The following is a 24,709-nucleotide window of genomic DNA, read 5'->3' on the forward strand; positions in this document are numbered from 1 at the left end:
GTAGATTATTATTAGATCTTAGGTGATACATACTTTGAAATCATTAAGAGGAGGCATAAAGTTCGTCGACTCGAGAACGAACACTGTTGAGAATATCTTTTCTCTTCAGCTTTTGTGCGCTAGTTACAAATCCGTTTTCAGGAGTCCATTCCTCATCAACCAGAACAGTACCTTGGATAAGCTCAATACCCGCGAGTCCTTGGGATCTACCAGTCTCAACCAGGCTCTTAGTATACTCATTTGCGAGCTTCTTGTTGGCGACCACTTCAGACAAATGAACTTCGTCCTTTGACTTGACAATACCAAGTTTGACACAAAGATCCTTCAACAAATTTTCGTTTGGAACAACGATGGCAATAGGCTTCACCTTGTTCTCGTCAGCATAACAGCAAATGTTCAGGACAAGGTTGTTAGACCTGTAGACAGATTCCAGTTTCTCAAGGGCAATATACTCTCCGTTTTGTGTCTTGACAAGGTTCTTCTTTCTGTCGATCAGCTTCAATTGACCATTGGAGGTCCACTCACCAATATCACCAGTCGAAAACCACCCTTCCTCATAGTTGAAGGCACTTTCTGTCTCCTTGGAATTTTTGAAGTACTCCTTTGTGACTGGAGGACCGCTAATCAAAACCTCACCCTGGTTGTTCTTGGCAAAGTAACCAGCCTCAGGAACATCAATCAGTTTGACAGTGATGGATCCAACCAAAGAACCACAAACACCATACTCGAAATGATTTGGATCAGTAACACAGGTGTTTGCAACAGTTTCCGTGAGCCCGTATCCGAGGAGAAGTGGGGCAATGGTGTTGCTGATAAAGACCTGGGTGGACTGAGAAATCGGAGAGCCACCATTCAAAATCAGTCTCAGATTGCCTCCAGTTGCATTCTTAATCTTCTTAAAGATGACATTATCGATCAAGGATGGGACACCAGGGATCGAGAACTTTTTACATGCAAGTTTAGTGTTGTAGGCTGCCCAAAACATTTTCTGTCTTGTGGATGGTTGTTTTTCAATCTGTGCCAAAATACCCTTTTTAACACTCTCCCAAACAGCAGCAACACCAACCATGATTGTTGGCTTCAAAGTTTTGATATCACCCTCACAGTTCCTGGTAGACGCATCTGTGAGAGTCTTCACATTGGCATAGCCAGCAACAGAGCCCCAGTAAAAGCAGAGCAGCTCAAAGACCAGTTCAAAGATGTGAGCCAACGGCAGGAAAGTGATGACGACATCGTTCTCAGTGACAGTCTTATCATCAATGACGAGGGAAACTCCACCAATACCTGCAACAATATTGGCATGACTCAAGACAACACCCTTTGGAGTACCTGTGGAACCAGAAGTGTACATGATACATGACAGATCGTCTGGCTTTGGAGGGTGGTGAGGGATGTCATGTGCTTTTTTGCCGAGAGCAATGACGTCATCATAGGAGTAAATCTTGATGTCCGGTCTGACTTCCAGAATTTTTTCAACAGCCTTTTTGGCTTCCTCATAAAGTCTACCGTTTCCACGCTTATCGTTAGGATCAATTGGCTCGCTGTGAATAATGTACTTAATATCCTTTGCCCTCTTGATTGGATTGATAAGCTTGGACAACAGATTGTTGTCGGTGAAAACAGCAGAAGTTGCGGTTTCCACCATGGAATGGGTCAATCCATCCTCACCTAAAGTATCATATGCAGTGACCACAGGAATGGCCTGAGTTTGTGCAGCTATGAATGCCCTCATCCACTTAGGGCTCGTAGATGCAAATATGTGCAATTTGTCAACGCCAGCTGGCTGAACGCCAAGACTGACAAGTCCCTTTCCGAAGTCCGAGACAATCTCACTGAATTGACCGTTCGTAACGTGTTTGTAATCAGAAAGCTCGTAGTAGACCCACTCCTTGTCAACCAACTTCTCAGCACCATCAATAATCTTTTTAACCTGCTTGGTTTCATAGTGGATGTTTTTGAGATCTCTCCAGGCCTGAGATTTTTTGTTTGCTCCGTGCTTCTTTAGTGCCTCGTTGAAGAATTCGTACACTGTGCTACATTCATATCCAATTGGACGGGCAACCACAGCATCCTTTGCTTTGTAGTATCTTCTTGGAGCAGTCTCTCCCTTCTTTGCCTCGCCAACAGGCACATTGACTTGGAAAACCATAGTGACTTGCGATCTGCAGAAATAGAAAATAGAGGGGGCAAAAAAAATATTCCCTACAAGTCTTTTTTATTCTGCCAACAGCCTAAAAAATTAAAAACTGACGCTTGCACTTACATAAGCAAGAGTATTTGCAACAGGACTTGTTGTCATGACCTGAATGAATACTGCCATCAGATAATTGCACAAGGAGCATCCAATTTAAACCCAGGCCAGGCCCATAGCTCCGTGCCCCACACTCGATTTTGTTGAGCTAAATCCCAACAAAAGGTGCAAGGATGTTACGTATGATCTAGTATTTAAATTTCGAGTTGTTGTCTGCATCGTCTCCCCGCTTTCGATCATACTAGGAAAACGTACAGCCATCACTTCCAAAAGTAGCATTTATCTATTAAGTAATTTCAAGTTTTTATCTCAAGTCTTGATCAACAGTCTCGACATGGCCATGCAAATGTTCGGCCGACCCAAATTTCACAATAGTTCCCTTTCCGGTGGCTTTGTCGACATCTATTATTGTCACGCTGGTGTTGCTTGGAACTTTCAGATCTTCTTCCTGTAGGCCGGAAGCCAATGTGTAGGCATATGATTTATGAAGATGATTGGTGAAGTTGGTGATCACGCCTCCGTGGGTGCAAATTAGTACACTGGTGTATCCATTCGCAGTGGCCTCGTCTATAATTCGGCTCCACTCATTTTGCAGCCGTGTCAAAAGCTCTACTCTCGTTTCTCCCATTTCCTTAAATTGGGCACCATATTTCTCTTTAGCTTCCGATAGGGGCATTCCCTCTACGGGACCCATGGATCGCTCCCTCAGATTGGATGTGTATCTCAGCTTGAAGTTAGGTTTCTCACGATGTGCCGATGTGATCTCATTCATAGTCTGAACACAGCGGCTCAAATCAGAACTAACAAACTCGTCTATATCGAGATCCTTCATTCTCAGACTGACAAATCTAGCCTGTTCTAGCCCTCGATCATTAAGTGGTACATCTTTGTGTCCCTGTAAGATTTTGAGATTGTTCCATGACGTCTGCCCATGGCGAACAATGAACACTCGAACTTTAGTTGGATCTGTATTATGCTCTTTATCAAATGTCATTAATCTCTAAATTTTTACCCGGCCAGATGTTTTAGTGAATGAATTTTTTTCAACCTTTAATTCTTCTCCATAGTATGTTACGAACTAGAGGCTTATTCATTTCTGCCCGGCAGTTCCACAACTCAGTGGTCCGTCCCTCAGTACTCGACTACTTCAAGTTCTATAAAAAAAAGGACGCAACTCCAGAAACGCCTATAAAGGACACCAAAGAGGTCATCAAGGAGATAGAGACGAAAGCAAGAGATCCCGTTACCTCTAACAAGGTTGTGATTTTGGGCAAACACAATTCCGAATTCAGCGATGCAAAGATATCTCAGAAAGCATTGGAAGGGTTTGTTTTCAGTACGTGGTTACCTCAAAAGTCTGAATTCTCGAATAGAAACACCGGCTCGCAACCATATCAGGAAGTTGTCAGCGAGCTTCTCACAGAAATTTTCAAGACCCATGTGCCATCCATCAATGCATCAGATCTCAAACTTGATGACCTCGCGCTCAGATTCAAATTACTGAAAGAAGTCCAGATAAAGTTTGGAACCTCAATTCCCGACATCAAATTGTCTCAACTCGATTCGTTCGACAAGATCGAACGATACTTGCTTGCCAAATTAGACCCTAAAAGCCAACTTTTCAATGAGAAAGTGCCTGACGCTGTGCATCTTGATCCTAAGGAGTTTGAGGGAACCAACATTACTGTTGGGGAATATGTCTTTGAGAGCCAAAAACGGAAAGAAATCAAGAAACTATACCGAAAGGCCAAGAATGCCGAGCAGAAAGCCATACAAGAAGCTCTCAACGATGGAGAGAAGTAAACTTCCAATCAACTTGTATATATTAGGTATCAATATTTGTGCACATCATTTCCGAGAAATAGTAAAGGCCACCACCACTGAGGCTGCAAGCGCAAATAACACGCCAGGCAAGATCAATTCGCGTATAGTGTCGTTTGGCAGACCTTGGCTAGCGCTAGCAGTTTTGGCAGAACTGAGAGTAGAAGGTACATCCACGTTCTGGTCGGGGTGGTGAACAATCAAGTTAATCTTATCTTTGTTTAAGCTAGTCAGCACGACGATGCAGTCCTTCAGGTCCTGATCAGATGTTATAGCAACCAAGTCATTTTCATCGTCGACATAGGAGATGGCAAACTGCTCTGCAGGCTCAAACACTTGGCCAGTTTCAGAATCTTCTGGGGGAGTCAGAAGAGTTCTAATCTCCTGTCTGGAAAGCTTAGACGAAATCAATTCCCTCAACGACTGGATGCCATCGCTAGGCTTGCAGCTGATTCTGTGGGTTCTTCCCTGTGGAGACTTGAATTTGAAGAAGACCGGTTCGTCGAAGTCAACTTCCACTTGCGGAGCTTTCAAAGCAGACGACGACGTCTCTGGAGCTCCTGAAAATGAAATTGAATCAGATGGCTTCACAGCGTCGTTTGTGGAAACATTGAATTGAGCCAGTTCAGATTGAGTTACATCAGCAAGCGAGGCCGAGTGCAGAGAACTGGTGTCGTTGTCCAGCGATGTCCAGAACTTGTTCCAGGCGGGACCCTCTTTTTCCTCATTTGATCCGGCATCAGAATCCCCGTTGTTGATCGTTTGGATGGACTGAAGCTGGTTCAGAGTATGATAGGTGAGTTTCAGAACATCCACGACACCCACAATCTCACTGTTGTCGTCATCCACAACTGGAAGATTCAAGTAACGACCTTCAAACATTTGTCTAAGAGCTTGGTGAATGGAGCTACTAGCCAGGGCATAAGATGGCTTAGGAGTCATCACACGGATCACGGAGCAAGTTCTTGGATCAATACCAGCAGCAATGACTCTGAGAACAATATCCTTTGATGTAAAAATACCCGTCACCTCGTCGTTATTTTTGGAGTCCTTGACCAAGACTGCTGTGGTCTTGTTGTCCCTCATCAGAATTGCAGCTTCGTAAACGGTCGTTTTGATGTCGCAACACACAGGAATAGTTCTTTCCGACAGAACAGAGTTCAAAGTTGGGCCGCTCACGAGGTTTCTCAGGTTCTCAAAATACTTGATAACATGGACAGGCTGGTTAGCTGTTCCGAGCTCTTCTGTGACACCCTCCATAGCGTCGTACAATCTTTTAGAGCTCTCATACATTCTCTCAAGCTTGGTCATTGCTTCATTGTAACACTTGGTAATGTCCAGAACACCCACTATTTGATTGCCCTCGTTGACCACAGGGAGGTGTCTGAAGCCCTTGTTGACCATGAGAGAGAGCGCGTCAGAAGCTAAAGTAGAGACCTTAGCACACATTGGGTTAGGAGTCATGATCTGATCGATGGTGGTCTGGTTAGCATTAAGATTGGCTCCAACAATTCTAAATGCTAGGTCCTTTGCGGTGAAGATACCTGAAAGCAGGCCGTCTTCGTCGACCACCAATACACAATTTTCTTTGGTGACAGACATCAGCTGTGCTGCCTCGTAGACAGTGTTTGTTGGCTTGCAGATGACAGCTTCTGAGGGTTTCAATGACATCACCGTGCCAGCTGCGCCTGAACTGCCCTTGGAACGCTTTTGTGGCGAGCCCAGGTTCGAGACCATACTAACATTGTTCTTTTTTCTTAAATCGTGCTCTATCTTCTTACGAATCTGGTCGTCTTTTTTGCTCTGCCTTTTCCGCGTAGACTCCATTGGGTCTGAGGACGGATTAGAGAGCGACGACTGAGCCCTTCTTGGAGTTCTCACTGTGCTGTCTGAGGCCAACATATCAAAGAATATAAATTTAAGGATAACTTTTTTTTTTGTTTACGGATAAACGTAAACAAACACTGGATTTAGATAAATCAGGGCGGTGCTTCCCTCTTCGAAAAAAACGGGGATATGAAGATAAAGTTCACGACGGTAATTACAAATAAAGTAAAACATTATTGCATGTAATGCTTTCCTAGGACATCCTCGGGTCTATCAGTGCTACCAGACTAGTCGTTGGAAGCAAATATTTCAAGAGACCTTCTTTACTCGTTATTTTCCATATGGGTGCAGATTTTGTGCGCAGAAATCAATCACGATAACTTCCTTTCCTCTCACAACTTATTCAAGCTGCCAAGTTTGCCAGCCATTCCATCACAACACCTGTTGTGGCCTTCAATGAAAGTTATATGTCTTGAATTCGCCCATCTATGCCTCGAATCACGATAATCAGTAAAACGTCGATCGACGGAAGGCTTAAAAATATTTATAGTACGATTAATAAATTAAAGTTCCGAGATTTCGGCATTGAGAATTGTTGCCGACAATAGATATATAGACCTTTGCCCCACCACTTACTGGCATGGATAAATTTGAAAAGAACTCAAAGCGGGCCTCGAAAGCTTGCGACTTTTGTCGCAGTAAAAAAATCAAATGTGACGGTGAATCATTTTGCAGGAATTGCAAGAACCACAGCATTCAATGTACCTATATGTACGTTGCCAAAAAGCGGTCGTCCAGAAGAAGGAAGAGCGCCAATGTGAGCGACATTTCAGAGAGCGAGAGCGCAGTTCCGGAAAATAATAAAATAAGGCCTCGTAATGGCGCCCCCAAGGATCTGGAAGGAAGGCTGAATAAACTTGAATCCATGGTGCATGCATTGTTGAATAAACTGGATCCCGAGACAGAGAATAGCAAGGAGAGCTTTGTTCGAGACAGCAACTCTCCCGAGAATTGCAAGCCAGATATTGAGCCTGCTGCAGACTCGAATGCAAACCAGGCAGACCTTGAAGACATGTACTTTGGCCCTCTGACCACCTTTTCATTGTTTTCTGCCAAAGGCCTCAAATGGCTTGATAGCCTCCTCCCAGATAAAACACCAACCAAGGTTTTGCGTCGTCATATCCTTACACTAATGAAAGCAGAACATCAAGGGAAACCAACTCAAAATTATACAATGGCCAGCACAGCATGGGATATCTTCCCGTCTTCAGAAATAATTGAGTATCTTCTGAAAACCATCGAGCCTTTCTTTCAAGACTTTTATCCCATGAAGATCGCTGAAGTGCACCGGCTTTTCGACAAATATCTGAAGTATAAAAGTGGCCTCCGACCTGTGAACTCATTGCACCCATCCGAAATTTTACTCATGAGCAGCATTATGCTCCATTCATGCTGTATAGCTAGTGAGCTGGTAAGAACCATGAATTTCCCGTGTCCAATGCCGTTGATTCATCTGCAGGAACTCGAAAGAAAACTTTCTGAGAGCTGTCTGAAACTACTTCTCAATCACATGGTGTCGCATTCTAACCTTTTGAAACTACAAGCTCTTTATTTGCTTGTGCCGATTGCTGATATTTGTATGGATCACCATGCATGTACACTGTCAAATACATTGTTTGCCAGATCCGCACTCGAATTGGGTCTGCACAGAGAAGAGAGCTATCTTGGAGGAAATCAAGACAGGAGGGATCAGAAGATTTACTTATGGTGGAGGGCTTACGTTTTAGACAAGGAAGTTTGTCTGAAAAGTGGCTTGCCTCCTATTTTAAATGACACAGATATCACGACGCCTCCATTACCAGGATTTGAAGAATTTTGGGCGATGCCATACGAACGTCTGCCAGACGGAAGACACAAAAGAGAAATCATGAGAGAAAAAATTGTCGCCAAGCTGACATCGTTGTTGGATAGTACTAAACAAGATCTCTCTTTTGAGCTCTATCTCACATACGATCTTGCAGTCATCTCGTCGAGAACATACCAGGAACTGTTTTCGGCTACGTCTCTCGTCAGAAAAACAAGGTCGCAGATTACAAGTACGATCGAGTCATTACTTCATGATCTGGAATGTTGGAGAATGTGCTTCCCCAAGAGAATTAGACCGGGTGAGACGTTTCTCTATTTGGGTGCTCTGACAAAGGCGACGAATGTTACGGATGGCATCTTTCTTCCGTTTTTGGTCCTCAACTACAATCTCAAGTATTACTTGCTCCAGATCATTATATCGAAGACCATGCTGCGTCTTAATTGGTACTCAGACCATAAACATTCTCATTTGTCTTCAAACAGGAATAACCAACACGCCAGGTTTGAGAGCATTGGGTTGAACGCTATAAGACAGATATTGCAAATCGCGTACAAGATTGACAAGAACAACCAGGCCTACGTTTATTTTGCAACCTACTATTTCATGTGCGCCTATGTTGCGCTGATCGCGGAGGTTTTGCAAAACCTGAATTCACCGGAAGTGGTTGAAGACGTCCAACTCCTGTATTGGGTGAGCAAAAACTACTTTGCAGTTGGTGCTATTAAGTCTCTCCCCAACCACCACAAGTGGCAGACGATGGACAAAATTAGCAGATGTCTCTTCTACACGGTCTGGTGTTCTGTTCCTAACATTCAGGAACGTAGCAAGCTCGACGTGGGAGACTTCCTTGATGAATTTTTCCAAATGGCTGATGAAATCAATTCGAAGGCCAAAAAAGACGGGTCCACATCTACGAAAATGCCAAATTTCCAATCTCTTTCATCGTACACTCGCGTTTCAATGGAAAGACCCACGATCGACAAAACAACTGCGGACCAGCCGCAAAGAGAGTTTCTGGATCAGATCTGGGGTTCTTCTTCGACGTCTGGAAAACAGACCCCCAATAATAGCGAAGATTCGTTGCTTGACGGACTTTACTACGATGAGGACTCTTTGATTCCAAACATGTTCAGTCTGCCAAATTATCTTTTTGATGTCAATCAAAATCCGCTTGACGCTTCTATGAATACATTAGGATTATAGTTAGAGTTTATACGATTGAGCCAGTCTCACTGCACGACGAGCGGCCCCATAGCCCGCTTGGTAGCCGTAGCCCGACAATCCAGAGACATGGATAAGCAATCCTTTGGCACGTGGCTCTCTTTCAACGCGAACACCGCCTTTGCGACTTGGTCTCAGACCGCATGCCACGCGGAGGATTTCTGGCTCGTTTCCGATTTCTGGGAACAATTGACTGGTTCTGCGAATAATATCATCGGTCTCTGTTTTCCATGTATCAGCACACCAATTATTGGCCTGCAAGTAGCCACCCAACACCACTTGAGACTGAGAATCTGGTCGAGGAATGATATAGGTTACGTCCTCGGTTCCCCACCTCATTCGGTTCTCGTTAATGTGAGGAGCTTTGATGACCACAACCTGGCCTCTGGCAGGATAGATGTTTTTGTCCTCGGCTCCCCCAAGTGCTCTGGCGCCGATTCCCGTGCAGTTGAAAATGGTCCTAGCAAACTCGAACATCTCATCGACATTCTGGATTTTCCTCCGCACAAAGACAATGCCAGTGGAAGCAAGGTATTCTTTCAGCACTTCGAGGAACTTTGGACAATTAAAGTTCCAAGATATATATTTGATTCCGAAGGCCACCCCTTGAGGAAGTTGGGATGACGGAATAATCGCAAAATCCTGTAAATACGAGCTCAAGGAGTCAATTTTCCGCTGGTCAGGAAGATAGTCCCAGAATTCAGTACTGGGACGGCGGTCTAGACCACATCCGGGACCCAGAAGCTTTTGAATGGCAGCCAAGTGTGTGTATGTGGTTTTATCAAAATTTAATGTCTGAGCATCATCTGGAGATATGCAGCTGAAGTTACCTCCGGCCCAGGGAGACGTGTAGTTGATCGACTGATCGCCAGGCAGATACTCTGCTACAATGGTGATTTCGGAACCTTTGACGCCACTCTCAACCAGATTGAGAGCCGTGTAAAGTCCGACAATCCCACAGCCGACAATTGCGAAGGTCATGAGCAGAATGAGTAATAGGGCTCCAAACTTTTCTGCGGTTTTTTACTTGTGGCGAAATACAAAGATCCATGTGGCGGTGCTAATGTGGTCAATAAATACCACGCACTACAGCTCACGCAAGAGGCATTTCGTGCCCCATGAATACATTTATACAAATTCTTGGCATGTGGCGTCTTTCCGTGGGTTCCCTGACCTGTAGTCACATTTGCATATCATCCCCCGAAACCGCAAGATGACATTGGCCCGATTCCAGTCCGATTTTCAGTTGTGCCAGCCAGCAAAGTCTAGGAAATAGGTTTCATTACTGTGACGCAGTGTCAAGATCGATTTCGTATATACTTGTAAGACTTTTTAGGTGCCTTTTACGCGCATCTGAATTTTTTGGCTAGACATATTTACTACTCCACACTAGTTTTTTAGTAACCGCAACGCCGCACAAAATTCTCTTTATATATATATAAATACCTAATTGCTTCGGCAAATTTCAATACCCGATGAACTTACCAGACGACATCCTTGACACCGTTGTGTCCGACTTGGATACAAAAAGTCTTCTCAGCTTGTCGTTGTCGTGCAAAAAATTGCGAGCACACGCTGTCCCAAAATTGTATCGGAGCTTGCTTCTGGTTGACACCAGGTACAACACAGTGGGCGAATCGGAGTTCACGATTCTAACCACCTTGAAATTTCAACAATTCCTAGAGGCATTGAAGAGCAACAGGTCACTAATTGGATTGGTCCAACGTTTTCTCATTGCTTCCCACAGCAACAATGTGGAAGGGCTCGAAGTTTTGGTGGGATTATTCATTGCTTTTAAATTGAGGAACATCGATGTCCCTCTTCTTGGGCTCAAGGAATTCAAGATTCTAAATGAGACAACTCCATACAAGTTCCTGTTCATGAACAAAGAGTACGTTGCTTCCCAAAACCTCAAGAGATCATCTACCTTGCTGTATGAGAACGACGAAGACGAGTTCAACAAATATTCGAACTTTGGCCAAGCGAATTCGATAGTCTCTTTGCAGAGTTATCAGCTCGTCAACATCACAGATCTCAATGATGTGTCGGAGGATACTCGTGAAATATGCATTAACACATCCAACCGGTATCAAAATGTTGGCTTTATGATGACAAAAAGGCTGTCGCAAATTTTCGACACTCTGGAGTCTCTAGAAATTCTCAACTCAGATGCAGTGAACGCTCTTTTCTCCCAATTGGATGATGAGTGTGTGAGATTTGAATCGCTGAACAGGCTTTCCTTAAACATCAAAGACTTGCATATTATGCCAGCTGTGGCAAGATGTGTGGATCTTGCCAAACTAGAACAATTCGAGCTAAAGTTCAAGCAAACTTCTATTGGCGAAGAAAGCGAGCACATAAACCTTAATTTGGTTAAAGTGTTTCAGAATCAACTCAAAAACCTGAAAAAGCTTTCCTTGGTGCATCTAAATTCGAACAATCTGCTCAAGAACCAATCGCAGACATCTCAATTGCTCCTTAGCAACTCTAACCTATCGTATTGCATTATGGAACATCTGGATATTTTCAGTCCTTCCATTATTTACCTTAACGTGAGCATGAACAACTTTGCATATCTACCCCCTATTAGCATGAACTACCAAGATAGAAGGACTCATTTTGTCGTTGACCAGAACTTCTTGGAGACTAAAGTTCGTCAATTTAATAAGATACTTGCATGCAACTGTTTGGAAACTTTGCTGATTCCAGACTTCTTTTACAACTGGAAACCTTTTATTGCAATAAACCGAGAGGTCAAGAATCAGCCACAGCTCAACGCAGTCGAATATCTCTATACTGGGTGTGACTGTCATAGATGTATTGAAACTCGACAACTGCTATCCCAATATTCCGAAAAGTTGAGTTTTGGTAGCAAAGACATGTCTTCCACTTACAACTTTCTAGTTGGACTTCTGCATACTCGTCTGACCAAATTTGAGACCAGCTCTGGATTGGATATCCTCAAGTATCCTGTATTGGACCCTATCGAAGTCTCGCACTACGGCTACTTGAACATTGATATTTCAAGGATGGTACAATTGATCTTAGATAATATGCTTGAAGATTTGCACTTTGTCGTCTTAAAACTCCCAAAGCTAAAACTTCTCAGCCTTGGCGGTATCCAGATATCGATTCAGCGCACCGAAAACGAGATCAAGATGAGTGCTGTCCAAGATGACTGGAGCTCAACACTGCGTCGATCGACCTAATTATTTTTCAGAGTTTATTTATGTATTTCTTAATTAGGCATAATATTAACGCTATCTAGTACCAAAATTTGATAAATCATAAGTCAAGGTGACTTGAATATTGAACATTAGATTCCGTACACGGAGTCATCATGACGAATTTTAATGTCCCTGGTGGTTTTCCTTCTCTCCAGTCCCAGGAGTTTACACTAAAGACTCCTCCAAGGTCCAGGAGCGAAATAAAAACCTCCACCCCATCATCAACTGCTTTCCGGTTCACACCAACAAATGGAAAAAGACTATACCCATCCATCGTAGTTTCCCCAAAGGATAACTCTGACTGTGATACAAGCTATCAGGATAAAGAGAACCCATCCTTTACAAAAGAGATGGATTTTCTTCAGACTAAGCTGTTTTCGTCGAAGCTTACGTCTTCAGTGCTGAACGAGTTCAACGATAGGTATCAAAAAGTACGGTCGGAAAATACCATCAACATTCAGAAACTGAACAACACAAGTCCTAAGCCAAGAAGCCGACGACCATCCACCCGCTTCAATAGTGAGCACCGAGGACGATTCAACAGAATGGAATCTATATCCTCTCATTATGCAGCCCGGCGTACAGGACGACAACCTGTCGAAACGACGCGAAAGATCTTTGAGGGTCCAGAGCAAGTAACCAGGAAGACTCCAAATGACAAGCGTTTGGGAGCACAAGATCTGGGCAGTGCATCAAAGAGACTGAGAGTTGTTGATGGCTACAAGGAGATTGTAGAGCCGACCGAAAGCCCAACAAGGCCGCCAGAGGAGAAGCAGAAAATAATGGAACAGCAGTTGGGAAGACAGAGACAGGAGAAGCCACATTTGGGTCCACTTCCACAGTTGGAGTTTTCGCTGTCTCCACGGACAGCCACATCTGTCCCACAATCGTCAAAAGTCCCTTCGTACTTGCAACCTACAAAGGCATCAATCCAACGCTCAGAAAGCAAGCAGCAACTAAAGAGGAGCGAGACAGCGTCTTATCTTCCAAGACTCTCTAATATCGTGCGCTCGAAAACTATGCAGGAAATCTCGCCATCAAGAATGAACAGCAGTCACACAAATCCACACATCGCCTTTATCAAAACCCAGTCTGCATTAACAAGGTCCACGTCGTCAAATACCCTGAACAGGAAATCGAGTATCCCGCAACTCGTGAAACCAGCCAAAAAAGATTATCCCAGACCTTGGAGAAATTAATTTTACGATCCGCGAAAAATTTAAAGCATGGGTTACCACGCAGAGTACTCTGAGTTCAGTGCTCAGGCCGACAAAAAGGAGCTTTTGCAACAAGTTGTGGATTCTTATAAAAGTCTCAGTGAGGGACAAACTAACTGGGTTTGTAACTTGGCCAATTGTAGCTCATTGCTGTGGCATTGCTACAACGAAGGACTTTCCAAACGAGTCAATTGGGCAGGTTTCTATGTACTCGATCCGGAAAGCCAAGATCAACTTATTCTTGGACCATTCATGGGTAAGGTCGCATGCCAGACGATCAAGATTGGACGTGGTGTATGCGGCACTGCGGCAAGCACGCAAAAAACCCAGCTGGTTGAGGATGTTGAGCAATTTCCTGGACATATAGCCTGCGATGGGGAGACCAAGAGCGAGATCGTGGTTCCCATTGTGGTTGATGGACAGGTTGTTGGCGTTTTGGATATCGATTGTTTGGAATTGAACGGGTTCGACAAGGACGATCAAAAATATCTCGAATCATTGTGTCAAGCAATTGGCGAAACATGCAGCTGGAAAAATTAACTCTGTTGCGCTATGGTTGTGCCGGGATCGGCCCCAATGTTGTTTAGCGGAATATTTATATCTGTATCTTCTATATCACTTTCATCAAAATGCATACCAATTCGGCTCTCCAAATTCCAGTTCATGGGTCTTGCTTTGCGTTGTCTTTTTCGACTTTTCAGGAAGTAATGATGATAGATGCCGGATGTGACGATAGCAGACGCGGAACCTGCCATATTTACAGCTATATCCCACGGGTCGAAAGATCGATATGGGGCTAGGGCATGTTGCATAAACTCACTCCCAATTCCTCCGGCGATTGTACATATCGCAAACGTAACGTTGCGCACCATGCGTATTGACTTTATATCCAGTGTCCAGTAGAAGAGAAAAGTCATCAAGAAGAACACAGCAAAATGAAGAGCTTTATCGTAAGGCAATGATATGTCTGCTAGGCCAAGATACAAAGCGCCACTCGCAATAATGCAAAGAGATGCAAGGGGTATCTTTCTGATCTTCATGATTTGAAAATCAAGAAATCCATAATGTAAATGATATAATCCCAAATTTAATTTTATCTTTTTGCTCGTTGCAGTAAATATTATGATCCCAAATGAATATAGTGTGCGGCGTTTGTGGAACGCACAGCACTAAAGCAGACTACTACTGTGGATCCTGCATCAATTTTAAGATTTTAAAACTGAAACTCAATATCACCAATCTATGCTATCTTAACGAGACATTTGGGTACGAAATTGATAAGGTTCTGCAGGATTGCATCAATGGTTACAGCTCCAAAGTGCTAAGAAAATATCTAGAAGGGGAGCTACAGGCTGATGTGGGTACACGAGAGAAATTGAGCCCCTCAACAGAAGCAATTGCCAGACTTGCCTACATGCTCCTTGCGGTGGAACTGTCACAACTAAAGAAAAATCTTGCACAGGTTGATGAGACTTTGAAGCGACAAGAACTAGCCAACATGCGTCTCAGAGCGAAAGTGGAGGAATTGAGGGCTTCCAAGAGTGAACAGGCCAACTTGATTCGTAGGAAGAAGCAGGAACTGGCAGAAAAACATCAAGAACGTCTCGAACAGATTCGCGCCACCATGAGAGAAATTGAAGTTGATAAGTTGGGCAAGACGGCCAAACTAATCAAACAATCGGAAAATCAACATTTTCAACAGTTGGTGAAGGTGTCAAGCTACGAGAACATGAAAGGCGCCCGGAAGTCGGAACTGTCAAAATCCAAGCTACCAAGCCTCGAAAGGCTAAACTACAATATTATGAACCTACGAAACAAAATCACTCCAGGACCGGCTGGATTCAGAAATGCATTATTCTTCAGCCCTGTTCTTCCTTTATCACAATATTTGTATTATACATCTGAGGTGGTTATCACTTCCATCACTAAGGTCGCTCAATTTGTATCATTGTCGACGGTGTATCTCAACGTTGATGTGCCATTTCGGATTGTGAGGTCGACGCCATTCATATACATAGTTGAGGATGCATGCGAATCATACGCGTTGACTCTTGGACCACCCAGTGAAAATCCCGAGCAAACAAACAGCTTGTTCGAGTCTACTAACCAGGACTTGACTCGTTTCTGTGGCGCACTAGCTAGATTGCTTATCAATATGGTAGTCCTTATCAACGCTACGAAGCAAACGCCGTTACGATTTGAGAATCTACTGAATATCGATGAGCTACTACAGCTTCTTGTTGGAGAAGTGCCCGATCCCAACTGGACTGTGAAAGAGCATGTTCCTAGCCAACGAGAAGACAACAAACCTACACCTCGCAGATCCATATTCAATTTTTGGAGCAGAAGAAAACGGTCACATGCTAATATAAACCCCTCGCAAGAAAAGGGATCGGAGAATGGCTTTCAAGAAGTACTGGAAATGTCTCTCTACAATAGCCAACATTTAGTTGAGTATCTCCAGGACCAAAAAATCAACATCCAGTCAAAAATAGCAAATAGCATTATTGCTCCCTCACCATCAGCTTCCACCTCGCTTGGAGCCACGTCACTTTCCGCAAGCAACGGAAGTTCTAATACGCCAATGGTGCCGGAATGGTCGTCTGAGATTTCGCCCATACCTGATGCTGATTGGCTGTCATCGAAATTACATGCATTTTTTGTGACAGAAATCTTGAAAGTGCTCGATAGAGAAACAGGGTCAAGCCAGCTCGCTAATGGTGGCCTCTCGGCTTCTAGCACTTCAACATACCAGCAAATTAATTACAATTCAAAGAATACCGACTCCACAGGGTCTCGCTACAAAACAGCGCCTTTATACGCAACGAATGCCGCCCCTGTCTACCAATCGAGTATTCCACCGCCATCAAGAAGCCGATTCCATCACTACAAGCATTCCAAGCAGGCCAAAACAGATAACTGGGAAGTTATATAGCTCTTCAGCCATAGTAAAAACTGTTTACCCGGCTTTGGGTCGTGGATGATAATAAAATTGTGCTGCTTCGAAAGCCAGCCAGGCAGATTTCATTAGCGATTGCGATACACAGCATCCACTTCGGTCAATTGCAATTAGTAAAACGTCAAAATGCTCTCAGACCAGGAACTTTTTGAACTCAACAAGAAAGCAGTAATGCAGGGATTTAATATCCATCCTCGTATCAGTTATAATACTGTTGGAGGTGTGAATGGTCCGCTTGTCATCTTGGAGAATGTGAAGTTCCCAAGATACAACGAGATTGTCAACTTGACTCTTCCCGATGGAACGACCAGAGCTGGTCAGGTTTTGGAAGTCAAGGGCGACAGAGCTGTTGTTCAAGTTTTTGAAGGTACTTCGGGAATTGATGTCAAGAAGACCAGAGTCGAATTCACGGGAGAGAATTTGAAGATTCCCGTCTCTGAGGACATGCTTGGTAGAGTCTTTGATGGTTCTGGAAGACCTATCGATAATGGCCCTCGTGTGTTTGCCGAAGACTACCTTGACATCAACGGATCTCCTATCAACCCATTTGCTCGTATCTACCCAGAGGAGATGATTTCCACTGGTATTTCTGCTATTGACACCATGAACTCCATCGCCAGAGGACAAAAAATCCCTATTTTCTCGGCTTCGGGTCTTCCTCACAATGAAATCGCAGCCCAAATTTGCAGACAGGCAGGACTGGTGAGACCGACCAAGGATGTTCAGGACGGCCATGAGGAGAATTTCTGTATTGTTTTTGCCGCCATGGGTGTCAACCTAGAGACGTCTCGTTTCTTCAAACAGGATTTCGAAGAGAACGGTTCTTTGGATAGAACTTCATTGTTCTTGAACTTGGCTAACGACCCTACTATTGAAAGAATCATTACACCAAGATTGGCGCTGACTACTGCCGAATATCTTGCCTACCAGACAGAAAAGCACGTGTTGACCATTTTGACGGATATGTCGTCGTATGCTGACGCCTTGAGAGAGGTGTCTGCCGCAAGAGAAGAAGTGCCAGGTAGAAGAGGATATCCTGGTTATATGTACACTGACTTGTCGACTATCTACGAGAGAGCTGGTCGTGTGGAAGGAAGAAACGGATCCATTACTCAAATCCCAATTTTGACCATGCCTAACGACGATATCACTCACCCTATTCCTGACTTGACGGGATATATTACCGAGGGGCAAATCTTTGTGGATAGACAACTCTCGAACAGAGGTGTGTATCCACCTATCAATGTGCTGCCATCTCTTTCAAGATTGATGAAGAGTGCCATTGGTGACGGAATGACTAGAAAAGACCACGGTGATGTTAGTAACCAGCTTTACGCCAAGTACGCCATTGGTAGGGACGCTGCTGCCATGAAGTCTGTGGTTGGTGAAGAAGCTTTATCAACAGAAGATAAACTGTCGTTAGAGTTTTTGGAGAAATTCGAAAAGACATTTATTTCGCAGGGTGCATACGAGAACAGAACCATATTCGAGTCTTTGGACCAAGCCTGGTCTCTTTTGAGAATTTATCCAAAGGAAATGCTCAACAGAATTTCTCCAAAGATTCTGGCTGAATTTTACGATAGGGAGAGACAGGCAGAGACCAACAAGGAAAACAACAAGGAGTCCGACGTTCCATTGATCGATGCATAAATAGACTAGTAAAAGAGAAGGTGAAAGCTTTTGATAACCTCTGGTTTGAGGTGTATATGATGTAATTATCTTTACCCCCAAAAAATTGTGACATTTTTGCTTTCTCGTAATGCAATTCCTCGTCCGTCAGGCCTCGTTTCCGCGTTATGGCTTGAAGCCTGTGAATGCTTTCCTGGATCTTCCGGTGGAAATTCTTTATGAAGTGTTTAAACAAGTTCCCAATGAGCTGAAGGCCACATGCCGCTTTTTTTACGTCATGTACAACGACTACTACTGCCAGAAGCTTGTTGACGAGCTTGGAGAAAACATAATCTTTAACATTGCAATGTACAACTTTGATGAGCTAGTTGACTACATTCGGTCCTTTGATTATTGGCGCAGGACATTGAGACAGATTGTTAGCAATCATTACAAGTTAGGAGACCCAGAGCCGGATTCCGAGATACGCAAAACCATGAACCCAAAAGACATAATCAATTGCAAATACGTGAAAGATTCGTGGAAGCTAGTTTATGGAATCTACAAAAATCGCAGACTTTTCGTGGAATATGATGATTATCAAATAGACGAGCCCCACAGTTACCTTACGCGATCTCTGCTGCATGTCAACAAAACCTACCTTGTCAAGTACAGAAAAACCATCCAACTACCTGCGGATATCTACAACCTTTCATGTGGCATAATTATTCAGAATGCTCTTGGATTGGGAAGCATGAATTTCAAAGTGATCAGAAAAAATAATCAAGAAGAGCTTCTCAGCTTTTTCCCTGCAACTAATATTAATGATTTGGTCCCCCATGGAAAGTTTGTGTTACTTGACTTGGGGGATTTCACTATAGAGCTCACTAAAGAAGAAAAAGAAACACTAACAGAAAATAAACAAATTGAAGTCGATATTGTCATGGAAGAGACTGGGTTGTATTTGAAATCCGGTTTTATAATTTGCTTCATCGACATAAACGCTTACCCAGCCAAACTAAAATGCATTGATCCTCTTACGAAAAAAGTGACAGTTAACGAGAAGCGTTCGTGGATAGCCTGGTCGATCGATAATCAGGATCCTATCCCGGAAAATGTCATTAACAGGCTTCTCAAACGGCTGTACAAGTCCATCAACAACCTTGTTGCACTCAAGCCTCAAGAATCACCCTATCAACGCATTGGAAGCTTTGCTGAACTCAATGAACAAACCACAAGGAGGCAAAGTAATGTAGTCAGGAAAAGACGAAACTCAGATTTCGAGGAAGCTATTGATATCGACACCTACAATCAAAGGTTCTACTCTCGATTCAATGAAGACGGTGAGCCAATTACCCGGACTTTTAGATACATTTCGATGGCAGACAAGCGTCTGTTCGAGAACCGGGTGGTAGCAGAGGAAAAATTTATTGCGGCAGATGAGCCTCTGAAATGGAAGCTGACGACAATCCTAGAAGTTTGATCGGTGTGAAATTATTGCCGAGTCATTCAGTGCCTGAAATTAAACAAAAAAATCTTATTGATTTTTTCACGTATTCTTTTTCGCCTTTTAAAACCGTATAGCAATACCAATATTTTTCAAGCCCTTCAGTCCCATCGACACCCCAACCCCCTTATTCATGACCGCTTCCGAATCTTTATTTGATTCAAATTTCACTCAAGAGCCAATGCTCTTATTTTCATCAGATGGCATGACCAATGATGTGGATTTGGGCAAAAGCTTGATCACCTACAGGATGCTGGTGTCTAGAAGAGAGGCCGGTGCTATTATCGGCAAGAACGGTGACAACATTACAAGAATTCGTGAACAGACCAATGTGAAGGCAGGCGTGTCAAAAGTCATTGAGGGATGTATTGATAGAATCCTTACTGTCACCGGCATTGTGGACAATGTGCCTAGAGCATTGGTGCAGTTTGCAAAAGCTGTCACGGACTCGAATGTACAGACTGTCGCAAGTGCTTCCGCCAACGGAACGGACCCTACCTCCCTGATAACGTATAATTTTTTCCCTTTGAAACCCCTATGTCCAACCCCGGCCGCTTCTGATCCATTTTATGCCGAAACATTGAGTTTGAGATTGTTGATTCCTCATTCACAAATGGGAACATTGATTGGAAAAGGAGGTAGCAGAATCAAATCCATTCAAGAAACTTACAACATCAAGATGGTGGCCTCAAAGGATTATCTCAGAAACTCCACTGAGCGAATAGTTGAGGTTCAGGGAGCAAAGACAAACTTGGTCGAAGCGCTCAATACCATCTCCAGATGTCTTTTAAGCGACTATCATGGAGTGGTGGCAACAATTTATTATACACCATCTCCTCGCCAACCACCATATAAAGGTGGATCCAAACTGGACCCTCAACAGGGAACCGGTTCTGATAAAGAAATTTCTGAAAAAACCAGTTTTCCAGGAGAGTTTGTGGGAGCTTTAATTGGAAAGAAAGGATCTCGTATTCAGGAAATCAGGAGAACATCAGGTTGTACTATCAACATTGATGCTGAGGACAATGAGCAGGGCCAAAGAGAGTTCACTTTGACAGGAACTACTCTCAGTGTTGATCGTGCGCTTTCTTCGTTATACTCTTGTTTTGAGAAAGAGAAACAAAGAAGAGACGAACAGATGCACCAGGATTAACCCTGGATATCTTTGAAAAATTCGATTTTATTTAATGTGTTTATTAGTTTGTGTACGCTAAAAAATCCGGAAAAATTTTGCTTATACCCGTTATACAGCCCTGTCTTAAATTTTCCGAGACAATCATGTTATTGCGTGCGGCTTTCACCCGTTGCCACAAAAAATTCAATCACCGTATCAAGAGTACATCAGTAGTCCGAAAAGATACGTGAACCCTCAAAAAGGGCCACCACACCCGACATATATAAATTAAGGTACGTGTGCTCATCGTAAAGATAAAAATGGGTGAAACTGAAAGTTCAGATACAAGTTCATTGGAAGACTCTGTGAATTTTGCTCTACACCCGTATGATCTAGGGGATGATGAGCATAGTTTATCTCTTAATAAAACCGAGAGTTACCACAGTCTCTACCCTGATCAGGCTGTTGTCAATACAGTCTCGCATACTGACGACAAAGATGGAGATGATCAATGCTACGAGGTGAGCATGGGGGCTGGTGACAAACGCGACCCTTTGAGACTTCCCCTGTGGCGTAAATGGCTCATCACAATCACTCTTGCTCTCGTTGGTCTTGATATTTGCTTGTTGTCGAGTTGCTGGTCTCTCGTAACGCCACTAAAAGAGAGGTACAACGTCTCACACGAGCTATTCGTCCTAGGGGTGTCATTTTACATTTTTGGCATGGCTTGGGGACCCTTATTTTTGTCTCCAATCAGCGAATTTTATGGGCGGAGAACGACCTACATTTTAGGCCTCACAACTTGCAACATCTTCCAGATCTTGAGTTGCTTTGTCCCCAATTATGGGTTCATGATTTTCTGCCGGTTTATGACGGGCCTTTTTGGCTCCGTGTTTTTATCGGTTGCACCCGGTACAATATCCGATATTTTCACAAAGCAAACTATAGGAACGCCGTTGACCGTTTACTCGCTCTGTCCATTTTTGGGGCCAAGCTTAGGTCCTTTGCTTGCAGGTATTGTCGTTAACTTTGGTGGAGATAAGTACATGTGGACTTTCTATAGTCTACTGATCTTCTCCGGTTTTCTCTGGGTGTTGGTGTTTTTGGTGGTTCCTGAGACCTATGTTCCTATCCTGACGAAATGGAAGGCCCAGGAGCTCAGAAAGAGCACCGGTAAAGAGGAGCTGTTTGCTCCAATTGAGAGAATGCATTCAAACATGTTTGAGGCCATCATCAAGGCACCAAAACGGCCGCTCTCGGTTCTGGTTTTCGATCCAATGATGACGGTTCTTTGCTTCTATTCCGGCTTGGTCTTGGGGATCGTCTATTTGTTTTTCTTCTCCATCCCTTACACTTTTCACAAAGTCTGGGGATTCAACGTTGCAGAGCAGGGACTAGCATTTCTTGGCATGGCTATTGGAATGCTGGCATCTTCGAGCATTTCGCCATATTTTGCCAAACTCTATCTCAGACTAAGCAAATTGAAAGGCAAACCTCAACCTGAATACAGGTTCCCACCACTAATTGTTGGAGGCTTTCTGGCCCCCATTTCACTAATTACATTGGCATTCACAACTTACAAACAGTGTCATTGGATTGGAGCGCTCATTGCCTCTGGATTCTATGGCATGTCGACAGGGCTGATCATTTCCGGGATCTTCACCTATACAGCTGACGCATACCAGCTATATGCGGCATCTGCAGCAGCTGCAAACACGTTTACAAGATGTTCCATGGCTGGAATTTTCCCGCTCTTTGGCCTCCAAATGTACGAAAGACTAGGAGTTCATTATGCATGCTTGTTGTTAGGGCTCCTTGCACTTCTCCTCACTCCTGCACCTCTCTTCTTCTATAAATATGGAGCCAAACTTAGACAACGGTCAAAGTTTGCTTGGTCAAATGAGTGAGAACAACATAGGTGTTAATTAATAGACTTATATGTTCATTATGCGCTATACACTCAAGCCTCCACAGCCTCCTCAGCAACAGGCTTGAAGTCGTTAACGTATGGCTCAGCAACTTGCTGGTCCTCCTTTGGATCGTAGACGACAACAGAATCTGGAAGAGCCTTTGGACCTCTTCTGTTGGTAGCTGGGTCTTTCATAATCTTGACCTTGATACCCAAAACACCTTGTCTCAACAGAACGTGTCTGGTAGCAACGTCAATGAAGTCGTTGACTGGTTGACCAGAGTGGATCATGAAACCGTCACCGAACTTCATAGACTTGGCTCTAGCACCCTTGGATTTACCAGAGATAACAACCTCAACACCCTTGGCGCCGGACTCCATCACGTGTCTGATAACACCATAAGCAGCTCTTCTGACAGCCAAACCGTTCAACAATTTGTACTTGAGGGACTCACATTGGGTGACGGCAGACAGACCTCTGTCTTGGACTCTCTCAGCGAACAAAACAATGGTACCTGGAGCGAACTTGAATCTCTTTTGAATGAGGGAAGTCAACTCGTTGATTCTTCTACCCTTCTCACCAAGAACTCTTTGTGTGTTGGTGGCAGAGATGATAACCTCGGTCTTAGTTGGAGTGATTCTAACCTCAACACCAGCGTATCCCTCTTCAGGAAGCTCTCTGGTGAAAAATTCGTTAAGTTCGGCGTAGAAGACACCGTCAGCGACAAGCTTTCTTTTCTTGGAGAAGTTGGCAACCATTTTGATGATGAGTTTGTTCGGGTGAAAAATTTAATAAAAAAAAACCTTATGAGGGCTGAAATGCAAAACCCTAAACATCACGTGACATGATAAACTGTAACTGAGGGAAAAAAAAAACCTTGCATGCCGCGCGTGCCAAGTGCGCCTTCTTATTCGGTACGATCTAGGATCTAGAATCGGCTGCAAATGAGGCAGTGCAGAATTCACTTTTGAAACACTACGCGATTTTAAGCGATTACGTTATAGCATTTTACACTGTATGAAGTAGAAAACTGAATTATGAGTCAAACTCAGATCACCTTCAATGTGAGCGACTACTATGAGATCAAAGATATAGTCGGCGAGGGAGCATACGGGATAGTCTGCTCCGCCATATATAAACCGTCTCAGCAAAAGGTTGCTATCAAGAAAATCCAACCTTTCGAACGTACCATGTTTTGTCTACGGACCCTGCGTGAGCTCAAACTACTAAAGCATTTCAACCACGAAAACATTATCGGAATACTGGATATTCAGATACCTTATGATTTTGATAGCTTCAATGAAGTTTATTTGATCCAAGAGTTGATGGAGACAGACTTGCATCGCGTCATTAGAACTCAGACGTTAAGTGACAATCACTGCCAGTACTTTATTTACCAGACTCTACGCGCGCTTAAGGCGCTGCATTCAGCAAACGTGCTTCACCGCGACCTCAAACCGTCCAACTTGCTGCTGAACTCCAACTGCGACCTCAAAATTTGCGATTTCGGTCTCGCTCGTTCGGTAGCATCTCAGGAGGACAACTTTGGGTTTATGACAGAATACGTGGCAACCAGATGGTACCGTGCGCCTGAGATTATGTTGACATTCCAGGAGTATACAACAGCCATTGATGTTTGGTCCGTTGGCTGTATTCTCGCAGAAATGTTGTCAGGAAGACCACTCTTCCCAGGAACGGACTACCACAACCAACTTTGGCTGATAATCGACGTCCTGGGGACCCCTCTAATGGAGGACTACTCTTCGATCAAGTCAAAACGTGCTAAGGAGTACATACGGACGCTCCCTTTTAGGAAGAAGAAGAATTTTCGGGATTTATTCCCCGATGCAAATCCCGATGCAATTGATCTTTTAGAGAAATTGCTCACTTTCAATCCCAAAAAGCGGATTACAGTCGAAGAAGCCTTAAATCACCCATATGTTTCCTTTTACCACGAGCCGAACGATGAGCCGGTTGCAGAGAAGATACCTGACGACTTCTTTGACTTTGACAAGCGTAAGGACGAGTTGTCACTATTGGAACTGAAGAAAATGCTCTATGACGAGATCATGGAGCCACTAAATGTGAACGGGGCATAAATAGATATTATAGCATCTTGATTAAGTGAATTGCGCTCACGCAAGAAATTATGTTTTTTTTCGTTCCCTCCGCAGATGTGT

General features: G+C 43.7%; 16 protein-coding genes across 16 annotated transcripts; 11 read left to right on the plus strand and 5 right to left on the minus strand.

The window, feature by feature from the left end:
• Positions 1-43: 43 nt before the first annotated feature.
• HPODL_02909 (Long chain fatty acyl-CoA synthetase) lies at positions 44-2,149 on the minus strand (the record flags this gene model as incomplete). The annotated part of the gene is made up of 1 exon (XM_014077237.1): positions 44-2,149. The coding sequence occupies one exon, from the start codon at positions 2,147-2,149 to the stop codon at positions 44-46; it is 2,106 nt and encodes a 701-aa protein (XP_013932712.1).
• Positions 2,150-2,555: 406 nt separating this feature from the next.
• On the minus strand, positions 2,556-3,245 carry HPODL_02910 (putative phosphoglycerate mutase; the record flags this gene model as incomplete). Its single annotated transcript, XM_014077238.1, has 1 exon — positions 2,556-3,245. One exon carries the CDS (start codon positions 3,243-3,245, stop codon positions 2,556-2,558), a length of 690 nt encoding a protein of 229 aa, XP_013932713.1.
• A 74-nt stretch (positions 3,246-3,319) lies between these two features.
• Positions 3,320-4,054, plus strand: HPODL_02911 (uncharacterized protein; the record flags this gene model as incomplete). Its single annotated transcript, XM_014077239.1, has 1 exon — positions 3,320-4,054. One exon carries the CDS (start codon positions 3,320-3,322, stop codon positions 4,052-4,054), a length of 735 nt encoding a protein of 244 aa, XP_013932714.1.
• A 45-nt stretch (positions 4,055-4,099) lies between these two features.
• On the minus strand, positions 4,100-5,974 carry HPODL_02912 (uncharacterized protein; the record flags this gene model as incomplete). The annotated part of the gene is made up of 1 exon (XM_014077240.1): positions 4,100-5,974. One exon carries the CDS (start codon positions 5,972-5,974, stop codon positions 4,100-4,102), a length of 1,875 nt encoding a protein of 624 aa, XP_013932715.1.
• A 694-nt stretch (positions 5,975-6,668) lies between these two features.
• HPODL_02913 (putative transcription factor containing a zinc finger) lies at positions 6,669-8,969 on the plus strand (the record flags this gene model as incomplete). The annotated part of the gene is made up of 1 exon (XM_014077241.1): positions 6,669-8,969. The coding sequence occupies one exon, from the start codon at positions 6,669-6,671 to the stop codon at positions 8,967-8,969; it is 2,301 nt and encodes a 766-aa protein (XP_013932716.1).
• On the minus strand, positions 8,970-9,968 carry HPODL_02914 (D-aspartate oxidase; the record flags this gene model as incomplete). The annotated part of the gene is made up of 1 exon (XM_014077242.1): positions 8,970-9,968. One exon carries the CDS (start codon positions 9,966-9,968, stop codon positions 8,970-8,972), a length of 999 nt encoding a protein of 332 aa, XP_013932717.1.
• Positions 9,969-10,462: 494 nt separating this feature from the next.
• HPODL_02915 (uncharacterized protein) lies at positions 10,463-12,196 on the plus strand (the record flags this gene model as incomplete). Its single annotated transcript, XM_014077243.1, has 1 exon — positions 10,463-12,196. One exon carries the CDS (start codon positions 10,463-10,465, stop codon positions 12,194-12,196), a length of 1,734 nt encoding a protein of 577 aa, XP_013932718.1.
• A 131-nt stretch (positions 12,197-12,327) lies between these two features.
• On the plus strand, positions 12,328-13,413 carry HPODL_02916 (uncharacterized protein; the record flags this gene model as incomplete). Its single annotated transcript, XM_014077244.1, has 1 exon — positions 12,328-13,413. The coding sequence occupies one exon, from the start codon at positions 12,328-12,330 to the stop codon at positions 13,411-13,413; it is 1,086 nt and encodes a 361-aa protein (XP_013932719.1).
• Positions 13,414-13,440: 27 nt separating this feature from the next.
• On the plus strand, positions 13,441-13,971 carry HPODL_02917 (GAF domain-containing protein; the record flags this gene model as incomplete). The annotated part of the gene is made up of 1 exon (XM_014077245.1): positions 13,441-13,971. One exon carries the CDS (start codon positions 13,441-13,443, stop codon positions 13,969-13,971), a length of 531 nt encoding a protein of 176 aa, XP_013932720.1.
• Positions 13,972-14,563: 592 nt separating this feature from the next.
• Positions 14,564-16,366, plus strand: HPODL_02918 (uncharacterized protein; the record flags this gene model as incomplete). The annotated part of the gene is made up of 1 exon (XM_014077246.1): positions 14,564-16,366. The coding sequence occupies one exon, from the start codon at positions 14,564-14,566 to the stop codon at positions 16,364-16,366; it is 1,803 nt and encodes a 600-aa protein (XP_013932721.1).
• Positions 16,367-16,516: 150 nt separating this feature from the next.
• Positions 16,517-18,040, plus strand: HPODL_02919 (V-type proton ATPase subunit B; the record flags this gene model as incomplete). The annotated part of the gene is made up of 1 exon (XM_014077247.1): positions 16,517-18,040. The coding sequence occupies one exon, from the start codon at positions 16,517-16,519 to the stop codon at positions 18,038-18,040; it is 1,524 nt and encodes a 507-aa protein (XP_013932722.1).
• Positions 18,041-18,149: 109 nt separating this feature from the next.
• HPODL_02920 (uncharacterized protein) lies at positions 18,150-19,481 on the plus strand (the record flags this gene model as incomplete). Its single annotated transcript, XM_014077248.1, has 1 exon — positions 18,150-19,481. The coding sequence occupies one exon, from the start codon at positions 18,150-18,152 to the stop codon at positions 19,479-19,481; it is 1,332 nt and encodes a 443-aa protein (XP_013932723.1).
• Positions 19,482-19,638: 157 nt separating this feature from the next.
• On the plus strand, positions 19,639-20,658 carry HPODL_02921 (uncharacterized protein; the record flags this gene model as incomplete). Its single annotated transcript, XM_014077249.1, has 1 exon — positions 19,639-20,658. One exon carries the CDS (start codon positions 19,639-19,641, stop codon positions 20,656-20,658), a length of 1,020 nt encoding a protein of 339 aa, XP_013932724.1.
• A 281-nt stretch (positions 20,659-20,939) lies between these two features.
• Positions 20,940-22,526, plus strand: HPODL_02922 (putative transporter; the record flags this gene model as incomplete). Its single annotated transcript, XM_014077250.1, has 1 exon — positions 20,940-22,526. The coding sequence occupies one exon, from the start codon at positions 20,940-20,942 to the stop codon at positions 22,524-22,526; it is 1,587 nt and encodes a 528-aa protein (XP_013932725.1).
• A 53-nt stretch (positions 22,527-22,579) lies between these two features.
• HPODL_02923 (40S ribosomal protein S3) lies at positions 22,580-23,287 on the minus strand (the record flags this gene model as incomplete). Its single annotated transcript, XM_014077251.1, has 1 exon — positions 22,580-23,287. One exon carries the CDS (start codon positions 23,285-23,287, stop codon positions 22,580-22,582), a length of 708 nt encoding a protein of 235 aa, XP_013932726.1.
• A 279-nt stretch (positions 23,288-23,566) lies between these two features.
• On the plus strand, positions 23,567-24,628 carry HPODL_02924 (Mitogen-activated protein kinase; the record flags this gene model as incomplete). Its single annotated transcript, XM_014077252.1, has 1 exon — positions 23,567-24,628. The coding sequence occupies one exon, from the start codon at positions 23,567-23,569 to the stop codon at positions 24,626-24,628; it is 1,062 nt and encodes a 353-aa protein (XP_013932727.1).
• Positions 24,629-24,709: the final 81 nt, after the last annotated feature.

This window comes from Ogataea parapolymorpha, chromosome VII (assembly GCF_000187245.1).
Source record: "Ogataea parapolymorpha DL-1 chromosome VII, whole genome shotgun sequence".
NCBI lineage: Eukaryota > Fungi > Ascomycota > Pichiomycetes > Pichiales > Pichiaceae > Ogataea > Ogataea parapolymorpha.